This window comes from Macrotis lagotis, chromosome 1 (genome assembly GCF_037893015.1).
Source record: "Macrotis lagotis isolate mMagLag1 chromosome 1, bilby.v1.9.chrom.fasta, whole genome shotgun sequence".
In the NCBI taxonomy this organism is placed as follows: Eukaryota; Metazoa; Chordata; class Mammalia; order Peramelemorphia; family Peramelidae; genus Macrotis; species Macrotis lagotis.
Genome location: NC_133658.1, coordinates 317,928,597 through 317,950,482, shown reverse-complemented (window position 1 = coordinate 317,950,482; position 21,886 = coordinate 317,928,597). Strand labels below are relative to the sequence as shown.

The 21,886-nt window shown below is 36.4% G+C and overlaps 1 protein-coding gene across 1 annotated transcript in view; it reads right to left on the bottom strand.

Annotated features, from left to right (window-relative positions):
- ZNF507 (zinc finger protein 507) overlaps window positions 1-20,406 on the bottom strand; it is a 30,974-nt gene extending 10,568 nt beyond the window's left edge. Inside the window, exons 1-5 of the mRNA XM_074211467.1 lie at window positions 20,025-20,406; window positions 15,994-16,106; window positions 11,213-13,332; window positions 9,314-9,431; window positions 4,565-4,679 (exon numbers count right to left, since the gene is read on the bottom strand). Coding sequence (XP_074067568.1) covers window positions 4,565-4,679; window positions 9,314-9,431; window positions 11,213-13,327 — 2,348 coding nt within the window. The 5' untranslated portion in view covers window positions 13,328-13,332; window positions 15,994-16,106; window positions 20,025-20,406. The remainder of the gene's footprint in view (window positions 1-4,564; window positions 4,680-9,313; window positions 9,432-11,212; window positions 13,333-15,993; window positions 16,107-20,024) is intronic.
- Between the last annotated feature and the right edge of the window lie 1,480 nt (window positions 20,407-21,886).

Sequence of the window (21,886 nt, the reverse complement as noted above, 5' to 3'; positions counted from 1 at the left end):
CATTAAATTTGGTCATCAATCTTATTTGAAAAAGTAACCTGAGACACTAAGCTTAATCCTTATGTTCAGAGATCTTTTTAAGTTTCCTTATTTTTCAAGTTTCTGTATTCTCAACCAAATCAAACCAGATCATAAATTCTTTAGAGTTAAGTTACATCATTTTTTTTTTATCCTTCTGTCTCTTCCAGCACCCAGCACCACCTTGGCCTTCACACATCTTGAATGCAACATTCACTAAAGAAAGTCCTAAAATAACCCTGTACTCTTGGATTGTGCTTTTGACAGTTCTATTGACAGTTCACAGGTCTCATCAGTCAGTGCCACATAAGTACATCAGTACAAAACCAGGGTTCAGCTTGATGGATAGATCACAAATGGATGAAGTACTTCAGATGGGCCAAACACTACACTAAGTGTTAGGGATATAAATCTATAGAAAAAGAAAGGTAGTCCCTATCTCCATGGGGCTTAAAAGGTTTTGGGTTTCAGTTGGAATGAGTATACAAAACCAAAATGATTATCTGCAAGATCAATAAATTTTGTGTTCCAGGTCGCTAATTTTCTTCTTTTTATTTTGCAAGGCAATGGTGTTAAGTGACTTGCCCAAGATCATATAGATGGTAATTATTAAGTGTCTGAGGTAGGATTTGAACTTTGTTCCTCCTGACTCCAGGGCTAGTGCTCTATTCACTGCATCACATAGCTGCCCTGAAGCCCATAATTTTCAATTAAAACTTTTATATTAGTATGAGACCATTTAACCTTTTAAGGAATTTTGAAAACTGAAATTTATAGTTTAAATTCATTTGTTCCTATATATATTCTGATTCTAAGCAAATCAAAGGTAAATAAACTACAGGATAGGAAGTTAACCTACAATCTATTACTTTACTTTGTAAACAACTTGTGAAGATAAAGACTTTTATCTTCTGACTTTCACTTCCCCACATTACACACACCCTCCTCACTAGGAAATGACTTATCTATGTGAATTTGGGGTAGCTTTTACAGTAAACATTCTTTAATGAACAGAGGAACCTTAATACCTTTAAGGGTAGTAGAAACTAAGATAAATATTATTGGAATTAATGAGTAAACTCTACTGTTCTGTAAAACTATACTTTTGAAAGAAACAGGTAATTCTGAGGGCACATGATGCCTTAAGATAGGAAGACTCCTAAAGTCCAAGCATAGATACAAACTGATAAAGTTAATAATTTGCCAATATGGCTTTAAATTTTTAGACAAAAGTGATAACCTGTAGATATTCTGTTTTAAAGGTAAAAGTTTATATGGAAAGCTGCCCTAAATCCTTTCACTATTCCCTCTTTTAACTATTGAGTTAATTTACCTTCATAAAAGTATCAAGTTGAATTAAAACCTAACTCTGAGGAAACAAAGTATAGACAGAATAAAAAGAAGATAACGAGAACCACTAGAAGAACCAAATGCATGTCAATCTGTCACATTAAATAATAGGCCTGAGCAATCTCAATTTCTCTATAAAGTCATTGTGAATAGGGATTATTTCATTCTTTGCTCTGGTATCTACAGAGCATAATACAGTCTGACAAAGAGTAGGTAATAAATATTATATTGATTGATTTACCCTTAACTTCTACCTGCCTCTTCATAAAACCCCCACTAAGAAGGCATACCAATGCCAGGATTTTTACCATCATATACTTAAACTATTCCACTAGTAATTTAGTGTGAATGCTTCTAATATGAAGTCTCATGGCATTTTGAACTATATTCTTGTTCTAGCAAAAATCATATATTTTACTGAAAAAATGCACTTTGTGAGCTGTCTAAAATATGAATTTCTGATGTAATGTACAAATTATACTTTTATTCTAAGACAAATGTGCTGATGTTAGTCTGCATCAACTAAAATCAACAAATAAATAAATTTCCTCCCCTCAACAAAAAGCTCAATACCAGTTTTAGTAAACAAAAAATAGGGAACCAGATAAAGACCCAAGGGAAAAGGTTAATTCTGACCATACCATTTGGACTACCATTCAGAAAGTTTTCTATCAGACTGAAAATTCCAAAATCACCTTCAAGACTAATTCAAATTCCTGAAATCAATTGAAAACTAGAAGAAGTCACATCTCAGTCATTTTAAAATTTTTCTATTTTGAAAGCAGACAAATTATCCTGGGGGTCTATATAGTCTTGGGCTCTGCAAATGAAGTATATATAGAGAGTAAAGCAATGTTAAGAGGAAAATCACAATAATTAAGAGAAAATAAGATCTAGTGAAGAGTTTGAAAGAACTAATAATTCCTTAGCATGAGGATAAAGAAGCTAAAAAGTGTAATTAAAATTTATTCAAGGTTATAACACAGAACACTAACTTTTAAAACTGTTATACTTGGGAACTTTATGTATCTGATTAGACAATGGAAGGGATTGAAACAGGCTATTGCAGAATGCTACTTTTGGAAGGCTGTGATGGTCTGTTGGTAACCTTGAAGGAGGGGATATAGAAAGAGAAAAGTTTCTTTTAGTTCTATTAAAATTTCAAGAGTTAAAAAAATACAGTGCTTAAAAACTGCTTTTTCCTTTGGTAAACTGCTCTGTGGTCCTGTTCAAAGCAGCATTTATGTTGCCCATGAAAATGAAAAATTGTGTGCAATCTACAGAATATTAAAAAAAAGATACAATCCTGGGCTTTTTTTAAGTAAAGGAATGGATTTCAAAACTCAAAGAATGACAATTCTCTCCTGTTTAAACAGTTGGCATTTTATGTTCTCTGGAGCGCCACTTTTGTTCGCAATTAAAAATAGATTCCCCTCCTCCCCCAACACTGAAGGATACAGGCAATGATTCTAACCACCAGGATATTCAGAAATTAGAAATTAAACTTTTTTTTGAGGGGAGGAGGGAGTAAGATGAGGGAAGAATTGACTAAGATTCACATGGTGGGAGGCAGCTAGGTGGTGCAGTGGACAGACCACTGACCCTGGAGTCAGGAGGACCTGAGTTCAAATCTGACCTCAGACACTTAATTACCCAGCTGTATGACCTTGGGCACTTAACCCCTTTGTCTTGCAAAAAAAAAAACCTTAAAAAAAAGATTCACGTGGTGAGAAGTATACAAAGTTTGTTAGATGAAAAACTGTTCCAAGTATTTTATATAAACAAAAACTGAAGAAACCATAAATAGGAAAGTTATGGATGAGGTTAATAGTAAATCAATAAAAAGATACTCTCTCTTAAAGGTAAGATCTGAATCAGTGACTTTTGTTCTTTAATATGTGAATTAATGCTTTCTTCCTTTGTCATAATACAAAAGACATTTTCTACTTTAAGAATGAGGTACATGAAAAATTCAGGGCCATATAGATGATAAGCCCTCTTTTTCAAGAATTAGTCAATTAACCATTTATTAAGCTCTTGCTATCAGAGTGGCTCTGTGATGAAAGGCAGGACACAAAGACAAAAATCAAACAATCTCTGCTCTTAGAAGAGATTCTGGGACCGGAAAGAACATCTTTAAAATACCTACTCTTAATGATTATTCAATTGCAAAGTAACAACAATTTAATTTGCTTCAGGGAAATCAAACCAATCTTTAAGGCAACTTAAGAAATATATCAAACTTGAAGACAATATATCAAAAACTCTTAGCATTATTTATTCTTAGAATGAGTAATTTCTCCATATTCAGAAGAATTATATTCTTGGAATTTGATATAAATATAAAACTTGTGAGTTTAGATATTAAGAATTTACAAACAATACAAAAAAAACAGGTTTAAAGAAATGCACACCAAATACAACCCAGTACTGAATACAAATAAGCTTTGATAAGAATCTTGTTCTTCTTTTCATGGTTCTGTGACATCTGGATAAACTGGACTACTTTTAAATCCTTCCCTATAAAATTCCAGTACTTTACTATAAAGAGTAAATGATAATTTTTTTTCAAAATTCTAAACTTCAAGGCTTTATAAAGCAACAAATTAGGATCTTTAAAATATCAGCTTTTGGAAATTCATGCTAAAAGCAACTTTTGTGACCAATAATGTACCATTTAAATGGGATATTAAAAATGTAATGCTCTAAATGTTTTACCTTCTATCCTTTCAAAGGGAGATTAAAGGATTTCTGATTTAGGCTTATTTGCTATTAATACTGGATTTTGGATGACTGAGTCAGAATAAGTGAAATAATTACTCCCTCAAAAGAAAATTGTTGGTAAATTTTATACAATAATTACTGTATACATGAACCCAGCAACTGAGATGAATTCTAATTAAGTTTTACAAAATACATGCTGCTTTAAAACCCAAACTTAAAATTTTATATTCCCCATGTAATAAGATTACTAAACAGAGCCTCCTTTGGTTAATAATTTTCCCAAATGGATTTGAGATCTTTAATAAAAGGTGAAAAAAGTCACAAGACACTAAAGATGAAAGTATAGAAGCCCACAGTGTAGTGAGTATGTACTTGTGAAATTTATGCTTATTTTTACAAATGATTCCTTTTTTTACTGATATTACACAAAATGTATTACATGTACTAAAACTCAAGGATCATATACACTTACCTGTATGGCTTATCAGAACTATGGATTCGTCTGTGATTCCGGACACCAACATAGGTTGTACTTGTGTAATCACACACATCACATTTATATAGCCTCTGAATTGAAGATCTATTACCTAGATAGAATATTTCAGACACTTATAAGCATAGTTTTTTTAAGAGACAAATTTACATTTGATTTCTACTTTGACAGTAAACTATTTTTCCCCCCTTCTCTCTCTCTCTGTACTATCCTACTTGTGATCCCATAACATGGGTTAAGTCTCACCTCTATGCAGATAACTCCTACATTGCAGCCCTAATCTCTCCCGATTTCTAGTCTTCTATCAACCACTGCTTTTGGATATCTTGAATTGGATTTCAAACTCAATATGTCCAAAACAGAAGTAAGTAATCTTTTCCCTCAAGTCCTTCCCAATTTTCCTGTTAACGTCAGGTCTGAAACCTTGATGTCACCTTTGACTCCTCATTCCTCCTCCTTAATTGATTATTAAGCCTATTTTTCCCCTTTGTTACACTTCTCATATGTACTCGTTTCTCTTTACTATCACTGTTGCTTCTTTAGTGTGTAACCTCATTCTTGGTCTACTGAATAGCTTTCCAACTGGTCCTTCTGCCTCAGGTTTCTCCTTACTCCACACCATTTTTCACTTAGCTGCCAGAATGATTTTCTTAAAGAGTGAGTCTGACCATGTCACTCCTTTCAAGCCTCTTCAATATGCCCCAGTGATTCCATATTTTAGCATTTAAAATTCTTTACAACCTATCTCCTATCCTTCCAGTCTTCTTATACATCACCCTCTTCCCTGCTTTCTATGAACTGAGCTGCTCAAAGTTCCCTGAAAACACCACCCAATCTTGTCTCCCTGTCCACAACTACTTATCACTGATAACTTCTGCTTCCCACGTTTCCTTCAAGGCTAAGTTCAAATCTTTTGGAGGAAGTATTTTTGTGGTCTTCCCCACTACTAGTGTACTTTCTCTGACATTAACTCTTATGTGTCCTACATATATCTTAAATGTTCATAGCTACTTGCATGCTATCTCCCCCAATCAACTGTGAGCTCTTTGAAGGCAGGGACCAGATTTTTGCCTTTCTGGGTATAACAGTACAGTCTGGCACATAGTGCCTTATGATTGAGCTGATGGTGTGGCTCTACTAATACAGATAAGCAATGTGTCTATGATATATAGTCTAAGAGAGCTGCCTGGTAATGTTGCGAGATTAAGGTACTAGTCGACAATCACACAACTTACATATTATGTCTTGCTATCCTTTGTGAGTATATTAAATGAAAATTCATACCTACCACTTGTAATATGTTTAACTCTAAACTTTTTTCTTAGATTCAATGTCAGAATGAATACTAAGAGAAATTTCAAAGGCAAGTTCCCTGTTCTCTTATACTTAATCAGTGAAGAGAGACTGAACATCAGTGTTAAGGCAGATTCCTCTAGTCTATGTGCTTATTGGAAGTTCTCATAATGACCATGGGTCACTTTTTTAAAATTTTACTTAGAAACACTATTACTGTTAAGAAACTCAAATAGTATGAAGGGAATGACTGAGTTGGTTGGGCAGGCTAAAAACAAGACTAAAACAAGTATCATGAAGTGGGGCTACAAAGCATTTAAGAGAATTCTGTGTAAAAAGGCTTAAAAGACCTCTTTATCTCCACCCCCTCTTTTTGCAAGGTAATGAGATTAAGTGATTTGCCCAAGGTCACACAGCTAGGTAATTATTAATTGTTCCAGCCACTGAGCCATCTAGCTGCTTCTATCTCTTTATCACTTTTGTGGAATTATGTACATAGATGTATTTTGGATTTCCTTTGTACTGAAAATATTTTCCTAATTTAAAAAAGATCTTATTTTTATATATTTATCCATTAATGGATGTAAGGAACTTTATAAATGATAAAATTATGAGCTTTAGATATCTAATGGATAACATAGGTAAAAATCACATTTAATGAAAATGAACGACCTTGTGAAATTCAGTAAACATGTCAAGAAAAAATGTGTCTCTAATGAAACTCATACATTAGACAGACAGTTCAGAACCTAGCTACTTAAATTCAGGTTTAGCCAAAAGAAAGCAGGTTGGGGCCCAGCTGAATAACTTGGTCTCATTTCAGTCTCCAACACATAGTATAGAGCTTTCCCAAACAATTAGCATTCCTGTTGGCAACTACCACATGGAAAACAGACTGAGTGTTTCGATTTCAGAACCAATCTGAGCACTGATGCTCAGTATTAAGGCAAAGCAGATAAAGGGAAATTATTGTATAACATTTAGAAGAAGAAAAAAAGACTACTGTGTGATTTATAAAAATAAAAGAACACAAAAGAAAACCCACGCTGAAATTTCAAAGGATGAATATAAGTTAAAATTAAGCTTTCAAAATCTGAAATTGTCTTTTACTAATAATTACTACCAAGCTGAGCAGAATGTCCTGATAAGATCCTATAACATTAATATACACACTAATCATAATTATAGTCTATTTAGATATGTTCTTAATTGGTAGGTTAAAAACTTGGACACAGTTAGGAATGGCACTGTTTCAGAAACAGTAAAGGGCAAAAAAAATGAGACTGATCATATTCCTGTAAAAAATGTTGCAGAGCTATGACAATGATGCCCCAGAAAGAAAAAAAGCCTTACTGTAGCGAAGAATAAGGAATCCATGCCATTTCAAGTAATTGTTTCTAATGAAAATAACTGAGTGAAATACTGTGATTTTCCTGTTTCTCTGCCATCTATTTTTAGGATGAGAGCACAATGTGCATTTGTACTAGCTGGACCATAAGGGTAGGGGCTGGACCTGGAATTTTATTAATACTGGGGAAACTCCCTCTATTAATTTTATTAATACTGGGGAAATTCCTTCTACTAATGTCCATTGAGATCTTCTCAGCAACTTTTAGCCTAGACCAATAATAGATTAAGTGACATATACCAGTAGTAGTAAACCAGAATGTTTTCAGAAAAATAATTTATGTCCAACATTCATTCTTTTGAACAAGGAGAACTATATTCACCAAAAAGTTGTTTCCTTTACAAAAAGTACAGGCAGCATTAGTTACCTGCAGCCCTCTGTGTTTTGGATAGAGTCAATTATATTTATCTTGTCATATTAGGCTGCAGAGAAATGTACATATTATTTCCTCCCCAAATTTCATGAAAGTGTTACAAAAATTCAAGAAAAAATTTAATTAACAAAAATGATACATACACTTGTATTAATATAAGGATATATACATACATGCATGCTTATGTGAGAATGTTTTTCACCTCAGTAACTACAAAACAAAAGTTTAGAGGAAAAAAGTAAATTTTATCAGCTGAGTAGGAAAATGGCACGTGTAGTGAAATATGGAACTTAATAGACAAAACAAAACATAACAGCATGTTTAACAAGGAACTTAGAGAGAAATGGGACATGGTAGAAGTTTTCAAAATAACAAAGTAGAAGTCTAGAAACTATTTATTAAACATTGAGCTTGCATTTCTATTTTACCTTTTCAATACCGTTTTAGAATCTATAACATCCTAAGTTTAGTTTTGACAACAGGAGGTATGGCAGTATAGTAGCCTCCTTTATTCTACCATTAGGCATTCATTCCAACGGCATGATGCTTGCTTGAGAAGGGATGTACAAACATGATGAATTAAAGCAAGACGAGGCATTTAGGGCTATTTCATAAACAAGAAACAGAACTGTTTTATCTCAGACATCCATTGCAGAAACAGATGCTCTATCATAAACTCTTTTGTTTTGGTTGGGTTTTATAGGGATGACATCTGTTTGACAAGAGGATTTTGGTGCTACAGTGGTGTCACAATTTGATTCTAAAATGTTTTTGAAACAACTATTGTGCATTCTAGGGTATAATTTAATGGTATATTATTATAGCACATTTTACTTGTAAGTAGTGTTTTTTAACTTCAATTCTTAGGAAGTTAAAAAAATAGGAGGATGTCCTAATATGCTTTTTTCTCACATAAACCCCATTTACCATGCTGCTAGAGACATTTAGGGTATATCAATTAAAATGATCTGATGAGAAGCAGCCCTGCTTATTAGAGTTTACTCTTATGTTCTTGGGTATGGTGCCTGCCTTTTTATGTAATTCTAATTAGATTTTTTATTTCTAACATAGGATATTAGCAAAAAAACACCCCCATTAGTAACTATTACAGTACAGCTAGAAATTTCTAACTTGGTCTTCTACAAACAACACATATGAAACCTGGCAGTGATGTTAAGGTTTATAGTTTGAGTAAGAGCACAGCAGGAAGATGCTGCTAAAGCTTGAGGTGTGGGATCACCATCTGCAATGTAATCTTCTCAACAGGGGAATTTAGCATCATGCTGACAAAAAAAAAAATGTACAGAAAAAACTTCAGGCTTCCAGTTTCTGAATTTACAGTGCTGAATGTGAAGCACATAAAAGATAGTGTCTTATGGAAAGGAGTCATTTTGAAGTCAACCAGTCGCTTTTTTGAGTTTGCTTTGTGCGCAGAATCTAAATTGAATATAAGCCTACTCAACACTGACTGTTCTAACAGTGACATGTATGCAACCCCCTACATATAAAAATCTACTATCTGGACTTCCTCATAGTCAAAGGTCAGAGTCCTAAGGATTTCCTTTGGAGAAATCTACCCAATAGGCATTTTTCTCCATTTGTCTGGTAAAATTTAATTTTGTATGCAATACAAGCAAAAAAAAAAATTGAGTACCTTCCCGAACACATTTTCCTTCAGCTGCCTCACTTGAAACTACTGATTCATTTGGATTTACTTTTGATAAGTTATCTGGAACACTATGCCGCTCTCTCTCATGGTTCCTCAGTTGGCTCTAGAAAGTTGAGATAAGTATATTATTTACAAAAAAATTACACACACACACACACACACACACACAATTGGAAAACAAAGCACTTGAACTGTTTTCAATCATATATCTTTATAAAATTAATTCTTATATTAGTCATAGGCATTTGAAAAATAAATGGAGAAACCATGAGGATAAAGCCCATTTTCTTTTTTGATCTTTCAAAAGAACATTAACACTACTTTTTGTACATGTGTACAGATTTATAAATATACATATACATAGATGCAATCAGATATAAAGTTAGATTTTCACAAGGAAGAAAAAACCCTTTTTATTTCCATATTGTAACTTTCTGGATAAGAATAAAGCTCTCACAATGAAAATTAGCTAGAAATTTGTGACTGACCTAACTTTTTCTTTTGGTATTTTTAGAGATCCCATAGCTCATAACCCTTCTATATTTTAAATGAACTGCCCTGGTTGAAATATTCATCCCAAGAGCCAACCTTCTGGTGATGAATCTCTCTAAAGTTAGTTTGGTTGGTTCTAGCTGACAGACATGCAGTCTATCACTAGGCAAACCTTGAATCCTTCTTCCCTGCTATGGGGATTGTATTCTGCTGGCATAAGCTTTTATGTCCTCAAGAGACATCCAAAGAAAATTTGAGTAGTTGGAATCTTTTTCCTCTTAAAATTATTTTAAAAAGTTATCAATTTGAATCTTTTATTCTGCTGTCCCACAAGATGTGGAACAAAACTGACATGACTAAACTGAATAAATAAATGATGTGCAGACATGTTCTAAGAATAAATCGTATTTGAACAAGCTGCCTATCCAGAGGTCCTAAACACTTCACAGGTTTACTCTTGTTCAAATTCTCAATTGAAATGTTATCTGCCTTCTTACCACTGAGGGTTTCAGCTTCACTCTAAGGCAAACTGGGATTATTGCAACCACCCCCTTGGAAGCTATAATGAATTTTTAGAGTGATTATCTAGTGTCTATTTTTGGTTCCAAACCATGAAATGATTTATTCCAGGCATAGAGTTATCACACTAGAAATTTAAACCTAGATTCTAGACTCCAAATCTAAACTTCTCCCTTATTCCATGATGGCCAAATAAATTAAATGCAAGAAAAAGGCTGATAAATAGCAACAGACCTCTAAATTGACAGAGTTAACTGAACTGTGATCATGTAGGAACTAATGTTCATGTTCATTGGTGAACTGACAATCATTCTACTTTAATACCCCAGCTGACAATGTACTGAGTTTTTAAATTCCTTCCCTTCCTCCCTCTCCCAAATCCTCTTCATACAAAGAGGTCAGACTTAAGAGGAGAAATTGCAAGTACTTTTAAACCTAGAACAGAATTTATCTATCTTGCTCATATTCTGATGATGATGAGTTATTGGTAGTAACATTGAATGCATTACTAGTTCCTAGCCTTCTGAATGACTACTAATGGTGACATTATTGGCATCAATGGATCCAATATTAGTTGATCTTCAAGTTTTCTTAACATTCTTGCTATATGACATGGACTTAGACACTGTAGAAAGATTTGCCTCTGTAAAAAATATCATGTAGAAGTTGTGAAGAAAGCAATTTCTGAGAAAAAAGCTGGACTAGTAGACTCAAACCCTGGGTTGTAGTTTCTTTCAGTCATTCAACTAAATAGTGATGTGACATTATACAAAAAGTCCCTTAAGGGGATAGGGTATATGTATGATCTCTATGGTCCCTTCTAGTTCTTACAATCTGATTTTATGAAGCGATTACCCAAGGAAAAATCTTTACCTTATAATGAAATGATTCTTCACACTGTTTGCATTGGTACATCCTGGTTTTACAGTGGTTAATCATGTGGCTCTCTAGGTCCTTGCTGTTGTCAGCTATGTGCTCACAAATAGGACACTGGTAAGGCTGTCTTTGTCGGTGAACTCGCAAGTGCTGTTTAATGTAGCCCTTGTTACCACTAGTATAGTGACATAACCGACAACGATATGGTCGATCAGTATTGGGGATAAATTCTACCAAACTGTTTCCAGGTAAGTTTGTATCACTAGTAGGCTGACATTGGGCATTGTCCTGCAATTCTTTCAAAATGTCATCATCTGAAGCATTCTGGTCTGTCCTTTCCCTCAGTTTTTCAATTACAGTGAGCAGGGACATACTAATACCCATTTTAACAGGGACTTCTGATAATTCCTGTTTGTCTTCTGAAAGTTCTACCAAGGTAGAGTCACTTTGGTTAAAGCTAGTTAACACTTCTGAAGAGTTAAGTGGAGACATCAATTTAGAATATGCAGCTATAGTATTTTCAACTTGTCTCTGCCCAGTATCTGGATCTAAAAGGTTGACATCTCCATAGTGCCCAAGACTGGCTCGTGCTAATTCTGCAGCCCTTATAGGCATTGTGACTAGAGCTTCTGCGGCTAAGGAGTGTAGCCTTAGGGATTCGGAATTTGTTCTCCTCCGGCCTGGGGGGGCATTCTCATCAGCAGCCAGAACTTTATTTGAGATTATCTCATTGTCTTTCTTTTCAGGATTGCTCCATCCTATGATAACCTCTTCAATTTCAACAGTGCTTTTATCTGTTTCTTCCTGCACAATCTGGGTTTTTGTAGAGATCAGGTTTTTTTCCTCTTCCATGTCAGTATTCATCAGAAAGGGTTTTTGTAATACTGTTTCTTCAGCACTAGGCAAACGTTCCACTATTACATTAACATGGCCTTTTTTATTTGGGCTACAGCTAATGATTTTCTGTGCTGATGAAAGTAGGCTATCAGCCATCAGACTATCCTCTGTATCAGACATCACCTCCAACATTTCTTCTCTATTAGGTTCAAGAGTAGCAGATTGTCTTAGACTTTCATTTGCTTCTCTATTTTGGTCAACAGATCTGCATGACAGCTGCTCTGAACTACAGATCTGCACCTGAACAGACTGCCCACCATGAATACCCAGCTCATCATCCTCTAAAGCAAGAACTACTGTTTCAATCCCTTGAGCTGTGGTAGCTGAAGAGTCTGATAAGCCCAGAGTCTCATTTTCCTCTTCAAAAATTGGATAGGAACAATCCACTTCTCCTGCATGCTTCCAAGCATGTGTTTTCAACATTCTCTGCTGACCACAAGTATAACTACAAATCAAGCATCGGTACATACCATACTGCTCACATGTATACCATTTTCTTCTCCCCATTTCTGCCACAGAAGCAGCTTGAATTGCATGCATATCATTATTGTCCAAGTTCACAGTGAGGTCCGCAACTGTTTTGAGATTCCCTTCTATGGTTCCCTGAAGTGAGGGATTGGAGAGGCCAGTGTATTGCTTCACTTTGGATTCAATAGGAGTTTTGGCATCATTTCCATGGTAATTTAAAATGTGAGCTTCAAGTTCTTCTTGGCTCTTTGATACAAAATGGCACTCAGAGCACATTAAAATCACTTCATTTTGCTGACCATGCTGTTTGATATGGTCTTTTAATACAGACAAAGAAGAAGATAGGAACTTACAAAGACTGCACTGATAACACATGGTCTTTTTATTATTCTGTGGAAAACAATCAGTGATATAATAATCTGCTTTCAACTCCTCAGTTCTTTTGGTGCCAGTAGCAGGTAATTCAACTGTTTTGGCTGGAATCTCACAAAGGTCTTGTGTGTCAAGAGGAAGAACTGAAGCATTTGGATGAGAACGTTTTTTCCCAATTAAAAGGCATCTTTGTGACTTTTCACTTTCTACAATCTTGCTCAATTTTTGGATAACATCAATAAGTGGATCTGTTTTATATTTTCTCTGTTCATCTCCTATTTCCAATGATGGACTAATGACAGCTTCAGAAATCAATACAGCTTCTTGTTCACCAATACCTGGTACCAATAATGCAACACTGCTGTTATCTTCCATGATATCTAAGAGGTAATAATATGCAACAGAATAAAATGTTAGATTACCAAAAAAATTACTACCATGTTTTATATTTTTATTATTAAAAATATATAACAAGAGCAAGAGATCAGCATTTTTAACTATTTAAGTACCCAAACTTTAAATAGCATACCACATATCTGGCTGCCATTCTAGCTTCTTTATGTAGTTTTAAATTTTAGTTTTTTTCCCCAAGAACAAGACCATCTAGTTCTTTATCCTACATTAGCTTTAACCTCTCTACTTCTCTTTCTCAATAATGTGGCTCCATATGTTTCTTACCTTTATCCCTTTACTCCACAAATATCCACTGATCCTTGCTAATTTTTTCACTCATATTTTGTCCCATTCTCCCATGCCAGTATTATAAGCATGTGGCATCCTTATACTATCAGTTTATCTGAGAGCGCTCTGAAAGAGCACTATAAATAGCCAGTATAGGATGGATAAGAAACAGTTCTCAACCTACTTATTATAGTCATGTCACTCTGGCTTTATTAACAAGAAAAATCAACTAGAAAAAACTTCTAATACAAATTTCTACTAGCTTCCTCATATAAAATTTTTTGAAATTATAAAGGCAAAGCAATACATTATAAAATGCTGTATTTTTACTTTATAAATGAAATTAATGAAAAAAAACAATGAGTTCAGTTCCTTCTTTTACTTCCTTTGAAATAACCCAAGGATAAACCACAAACATTGCTGTGGTTTTTTCCAGAGGTCAAACAGTTGAGTGGTGAACTGCTGAATGTGTCTGTGTGAATACACATGGATTCTGCTTTCTCTGAAAGAAGATGAAGGAAAAAGCATTACGTTATACTTGTCTAGAAATATATAAGGATCTAAATATGAATTAAGAGATGTCTCTAACCTGTATTTTACAATGCACTGTGGACAAAGAAGTCATCAGTTCAGAAATTCTTATGGATTTGATTATTATTAGTCTAGACTAATTTCCTTGAAGTAATTCCCCTTCAATCATCTTTTTTTCTTTTTTCTTTTTTTAGTTTTTGCTAGGCAATGTTTTTGCTAGGGTTAAGTGACTTGCCCAGAATTATTAAGTGTTTGAGGTGGGACCTGAACTCAGGTACTCCACCCCCCTTAATCATCTCAACTGATTTGCAATGCAATGAAATTAACTTGGATTTCAATTTTGCATGTAGGCCCTCCCCTTCCTGGCCAATTATCAAACCATTTTTCATTTTAGCCATGTTATATACTAAGACGTTTTTATTCATGAGTTTAAAATGTCCAAGAATGGTTACACTTTTACTTGAGCCTTGCCTCAAACAAAAAAATAGAACTCTTAAAATTCCCTAAAACCAAAACATTGTCTATTGTTTTTCTAAGCTATTCAAGTTCAGATATTTCTACAGATTGGTAGAGAACCAATCTGGTTGGCACAAATCTGAATTTTTGTTGCACAACATTCACACTTTTCTCATACATCTGTCACATCCTATTTCATACTACAGTAGTTACAAATACAGACTCAGAAAATAAGTTCCTTGTAGACATGTAGAAAATCATATCCCTATTGTCTAATATAATGCCTTACACACAGTAGGTTATTAATGTTTGTTGTTTCTCCTACTATATTTTAAGCTTCCTCAAGGCAGAAATTGTGCTATTCATTTCTTTTGTCTTGCTCAAATTTCTTGCCTTATTTCTATAAATTCAATTATAAATCAAAAATTGATTAGAAAATGAGTTTAACGCTTTGGAACTTTGAAAGTTCTTTAATTAAGAAATTTAGAAGTCCCTTGAGATTCTTATGGGTTCTAATGGTAACAGAGTAGATATTTGAGAAGATAAATTACCATGAAAAGTTATATCCCTGCAAATTGATTTACAATGTGTTGGCAAACAAATAAGAAATGGCTCAATGCACTCTATCCACCCACAAGGTTACAAAGGTGACTCATATTATTCTTTCTCTTCTCGATGAAATAATAGAAGGGAGACAAAGCAATGTAAATTGTTCCCAGTGGATACTTCTTTGTAAATTTCTAGGGAAGTAAAAGGACAAAGATGATGAAATTTATCTTGTGTCAAGAAAAAGATTAATACAGAAAAATATGACAAAACAATTTGGTTTATATCTGCTGTAGTTTAAGCAGAAATGGGAATTAGGAATTAATGGAATTTTAGAGCAGTTGCTTCAGTGGTGAATATCAACTTTAAGGCTACATAAGATTTGGGTTTAGGAATGATAGATATAAAACAGGTATGACAATGCAAAAGAGAAAAAGAAACACCAGAATAACCAGTTTGGAGTGAGACATAACATTTTAACAAATCCAAATCTCATTAAAACAAAGGTTTTTTGGGGGGAAAAAACCAAAGGTTGGATTATTTTCCTCACAACCAGTAAATTACAATAGTGGAAAATGACATATATTTTTACATGGTAATCACTATAATAGGTTTTACTTAAGTGTTTTTGCTTTGTTGGGCTTTGTAGGGCTATGTTGAGATTGTTGGTACTAAAGCAAACGAAAACACTAATGTGTTTGTTGGTTCCAAGTAAAAACATATAAAGAAGAATATTTCTACAATTAAAATGTGCTAGATCAGAAGCTTATATAAAAGTGGGGAGAGAAAGGTGGGAACAAGGGAGGAAGGAAAAAAGGAGTGACTACCTTAAGGCTGGCTCTTTTGAAATTTTCAAACTACGACACCTCACTTGGATAATGTAGGTATATTTCAGGAACTGGAGCTGTGGATCCAAGTCCAGGGAAGGACAATAATACACCTGAAAGATAAGGGGATAGAATAAGTAGGTATAGATACTCAATTCTGAATTATGGCAAGAAATAGGACATTTACACATGAAAACCTCCCTATATGTAAGGTGGTATATGACAATGTCAGACAAATTATATAGACTGCAAATGCCAAACAATTTCAAAGATAGGTAAGATTATTCCTGGCTTAAAACACAACAAAATGATTTCCAAAGAAGGTAGGCTATAAGGTGACCTTTGAAGGATGAGAAGGGATTGGTTAATATTTATTTATGTATGTATATATATATATATATATATGTATATATACATATATACATATATATGTATGTATGTATGTATATATATATATATATATATATATATATATATATATATATATACTAAAGTCAACCCATATTTATCAAGCACCTAACTTGTATAATAACACTGCATTAGATCTCATACGGGATATAAAGCATTATATGACAAAGTCTTTGCCATCAAAAAAGATAATAATTTACAGCATCTACAGCAAATTCAAGCAACCAATAGGACTATGATACAATAAGCTACAAGGCAGTTCACAAATATTGACAATCAGGAAGGAGATCATTTTGGACTAGGCTGATACCTTGTGAGAGGAAGAGCGATTTAAGTTATACAAAGATGGGATTTGAATAGGTAAAATAAAGGTGTTGGGTAATAGTGATGCCAGGTGGGTAATCTTACAAAGTTGACAGTACTCAATGAATATATATTGAACAAATGACTTTGAAGATAAACAAAATCTTTATTCAAAATATTCAAAGTTGCTAAAAATGTGAATCTCAAAGTTATCATGCATACTATACAATTTTCCTAAGCAAAATTTTAATTTTTTCATAAAAGTCAAAGGCTTATAATTAGTCTTTCTCAAGCTACATGAGAACCAATCTATTCCAATTGTCTGAATTAATTTACTAACCAGTTTATATTAGGATTTAATTGAGTTCTTCATGGCACTGCATTATGAACACTGCCAAAAAATAAAGTACAATTCATGTGTTATTAGATAAGTTGGATAATTTTCTGTGTAGATGCCTGAAGGTAGTTTAATTTGCTAAAAGGAATGACTCTGGTTTCTTCAAAACTTTATAAACCAATTCTTGTAAATATAATACAAACCTGTTCTTAATTTTGAAGTTGCTAGTGTGCTCTCCACTAAAAAGGTTTTTTTTTAACCTTGAACTTATTTTATACATTATTTATTCACATGATGTCCCCCTTAATGGGAAGTAGGCATCTTGACAGGAGACAATTTTTTGTCTCTAGTGTCTAGTACAATGTTGCTTAATAAAATGCTTGGTAACTGACAACTGCCAAAGGTGAAGATAACACATGAATGATGGACTGTTATTAAATAGCTCAGATTTATTTGTAAGTTAATCAGTCACATTCTCATTTCTATTAACAATTATAATCATATTTGTTTGAATTAGAATTAAGTTCATGCATCACCAAAACCTGAATTTTCTAGGGAAATTAGAGATTCAGTATTTTCATAAATCTTGTGTAATCAAAATCCAGTTCTAATTTAACTACCATTAAGATCCTTCACAATAGAACCACCACTGATGTTATCTCCTGGTTTGGTGTCAGAATAATAAAATGTGATAAGGGAGCAACCTTAAAGCTCATAGCAATACACTTTCTTTAACTGAAAAGTAAGAGATCTGAGTCTTACAAGTCAAATAAATGTTGAAACTAATAAAGTTACAAGTAGGAATTTTCAAAGTTAAGTCATAACCAGGACTGAAAATACACTCAAACGTTTATTTCTCAAAATGAATCAACTATTAAGCCAGAATGTATATAGCATTAAGCTCCAAACTATTTAGAGTTCAGGGAAATATTTACATAGAATAATCAAAGTATGTGATAAAAACTTTTATATTAAACATAAGTAGACCAAGATTTTTTTTAAAAAAGGAGTCAGTAAACAACAAAGCAAAAAATAACCCCCCAAACTGCTACAAACTTGTCCATTTACAGAAGTGAATATACACTCTGTTCATAGCTAGTTTTGTTTCCAAATAGTTATCTACTGTTTTTTATCTGACAGGCTAAACAAATACTTTCTAAAAAATTTAAACATGAGTAACTCATGACTTTCTCTATGAATTTCTTTCTTTTTTCTTTTTGCAAGGCAAGTAGGGTTAAGTAGCTTGCCCAAGGCCACACAGCTAGGTAATTAAGTGTCTGAGGCCGGATTTGAACTCAGGTACTCCTGATTCCAGGGTTGATGCTCTATCCACTGCACCACCTAGCCACTCCGTCTCTGAATTTCGATGGAAAATTCAATGGGGAAGAAGCAATGTATCTAAATCCCAAAATCTCACAACTATTCTTTATGTATGAGTCACAAAAAGCCAGAGAAATGTGCTACAAGTGGTGTATCCCAGACTCTTACATTAAAAAAAGAAACCAAAATATATATTAAAAAAGTTCTCTTTAATTGTAACTGAACAGAATACTTGAATGTCTTATCTAGTTAGCAACTACCCCCCCCTCCAGGTTATGTAAACAGTTCATAGGCAGAGGAGAAAGGGAATTTTCTGAGTTCTTTGAAAGTTAACTTAACCTTCAAGTGAACTAGGGAAGTTAAATATTCTGGAAAGATTTTCTGTTCTAAATTATTGGAAGCAACCTGTAAAAAGAGACTGGCACCAAAGACATGTCAGGACTAAGACGTATCTATTGATTGGTGGGTAGGTCAACAGCTTGATATCCTCCAAAACACAAACTAAAAAGATGATCCTGTAGGGTGAAGTAGAACTCAAAGCATGAGTCATCCAGACTTTCTTTATTTTCCTTCACTCTGAATGGCCCCAGGGCTGGGAAGGGCTCCAAACTAAAGAATAGGCTGGGAGACTTGGGAAAAAAATCACTCTAGTGGAAGTGTAGAAGGATCTTTAGGCAGTTTCTCCAATCTACAAAATGAGGGAATTGGCTAGTCCATATCTTAAGTACCTTCCAGTTCTAGTACTCAAGGAAACTATGAAGCTTGGGGGAACTGAAGTCCTGTCATTTTAGTCAGTTTTTTAAACGGTCAACATGGAGTTATTAATTCTAAGAAACCAAACTTTGTTCAACGCAGTAATTTAATACACGTTATTGAATGAACAATTAAGCAATTCAATCTAACAGGCATTTTATTAAGAGCTAGTTAGTGGCCATATGCCTCTGGGGGGGGGGGGGATGGTGTAAAAACAAGTGAATTCTCCTATTCTCCAGGAGAATAAGCGAATCAGTAAGAGAAAAGGGTAGTTTCTCTCTTTGAGGTGGGTAGAACAGTGAACTAGAACTTGGTGATGTTGCTCAGATTCACTCCAGGGCTCCTAGGAATAGTTACGGAATGCTTTGGGGGTCTCGACTCTGTCATCAGCACAAAGTAGGCGATCGGGGCCCCCTGAGTTAAGTGAGTTTTAGTAAGTAATACACAAGGTGGCCATGCTCTAGGTCTGGTGTGGGAACGCCTGGTCGGCGCTTGAGGGCTGTGCTACGCTGCCAGCCTCCCCGGGCTTGCTCCAAACTCCGCTCCGCCGCTTTCCAGCAGCATGCCCCAGTCTAGGCCTCAGTTTCCTCCACTCGTAGTACGGGCAGGGTTGGCGAGGGCGCTCCGGGGTCCGGGGAGCCGGGTTCGAGTCCTGCCCCCTCCCCCGCGGCTCCGCGTTAGAGGAGGGGCCGCCCCCGCCCTCCGGTCCGCACGGGGCCGGGGGTCACCGTTAGTCACCGCGGGTCGGGCCGGGAGGCGGCACGGGGGGGGCGGGCACGAGGCCCGGGGAGGAGCAGGCACATCCGGAGGCCTGAGGCGTTGGAGGAGGGGAGGCCGCGGGGCGGGCCCGAGCCGGGCCGGGCCGCCAGAAGCGGCGGGCCGGGAGGGCCGGGGCAGTGGGGCGTGATACCTGCGGGTCCGGCGGCTTCGGCGGCGGTTGCCCTTTTCCCGGCGGGTCCCTCCGTCCCGGCCGCTTCAGAGCTGCCCCCCAAACACGCGCTCCCTCCCTCCCTCCACGCCGCTTCCTCTCGTTTCTTTAAAAAAAAAAAGGAAAAAACAAAAAACAAAAATAAAAAAAATTTCCTTCCCCCCTACTACTTTCTCCCCCTCCCCAACTTGAGCTTCAAAATGGCGGTGATGGAGACGGGATCACGTGAGCAGCAGGCCCAGTCAGGTGATCTCCTGAGGGTGTGCGCTTCGGGGCTCGGGCAGGGGGAGGGGGCGGCGAAGGAGGGATGTCGAGGAAAGGGTTGGGCGGGGCCTGCGCGGGGCGGGGCCTGCGCGGGGCGGGGCCCGGGCCGCCGGTTCCCATGCTCCTCCTCCCATCCCGCGCCCTCCGCCGCCTCCAGAGTCCGGAGGGAGTCGAGGGCAGCTGGCCCTCGGGTGAACCCGCGGCCCACATCCGGGCCTTCCCGGAGCCGCGCGCACGCGGGGGGCCGCCCGCACGCACGCGGGGAGCCCGTGGCCGCGGAGGCGCGCCGCTTCCAGCCCTGCCCACGTGCGCCCCTTCTGAGCCGCTCGCCCCTGCAGAATGGGAGCCGCCGTTCTTTCCCCGAGCCCAGACTCGAGCCCGCGGAGGGGGCTTTGGGGCCCGGCGCGGAGACGGCCGCATCTGGGACCCCGGCGCGCGCCGAGCGCCGGTCACGTTGCTTCGCAGCGCCTCAGGTTTCCTTTGTAAAATACAGGTTCCTAGGGATCTTACAGTCTCGCGGATGTTAGATGACATCCAAAATCACAAAGGTAGCGGAGGGATCCAAATTCTGTTCTTTTTTTATTGCTTATAATTATGGTCAAGCATTTATTAAACATTTCTGTGGAATAGACAATGCAGGGGTCGCTGGGGATATAACAAAAAGAAAACAGTCCCAGCCCCCCCTTTTTAAAAAAAAATCCCTATGACAAACTGGGCTCCTCTTATCCAGCAAATCTCTCTTAGATGCTTTTTAAACCGGTTTAGTCTTCCAGGCTACTCTAGATTAGAATGAATCTCTTAAGATTCTTCCTGACTATGCCTGTGCACTCAAATACTATCCAAGTCACCTTTAGCTAATTACTGGATTATTTATTATTATTAATTATTATTTGATTCTCAGTTGGTATTTTTGGTAATCTGTAGTACCAGGCCCACTGCCTTAGAGGATAACTGTATGGTTGAACTAATTAGTAACTTGATAACAAGTTATTAAAAATAGCTATGCTCTGGACCTGTGTAGGAGGCCTTGATTCAGGGGACACTTGACCTGGAGTCTAGAGTTAAACACTGGTTCTCCCTCCAGGGTGGTCATAATTTACACTGTTTTTGAGACAGGAGTAGTAGAATTGAAGAGTTACCTTTACCCATTCAAATCCTGTCTCTGATGGTTACTACTGGTATAATCTTGGGCAAGTCATTCAGCCTCCTTGAGCTTCAGTTTCTTCATCTGTAAAATGGAGCTGGCGTAGATGACCTCTGAGTTTCCTTCTCATCCTAAAAATATGACACTTTTATCATTTAACAATTTCACAACTGGATAATTGTTTCTTTTGAATTGGTTGCAATTTGAATAGTTCCCAGCAATGTGGGTCCAAAATTCTTTACTAGAGGAACACTGCCAAGTATTATTTCATTGCTCCAAGGACCTGCGATTAAGGATGAAATCTTCATGAACTGCCCTAGAAAAACAAACGATACCTTATTTTGATAGGTAGTTGTTTGGTCATAAGCCACTTGAAATTTAGCTAGAGTGATTATGATTATGGATCCATTTGGTTGTGGACCTACTTATGCTCCAT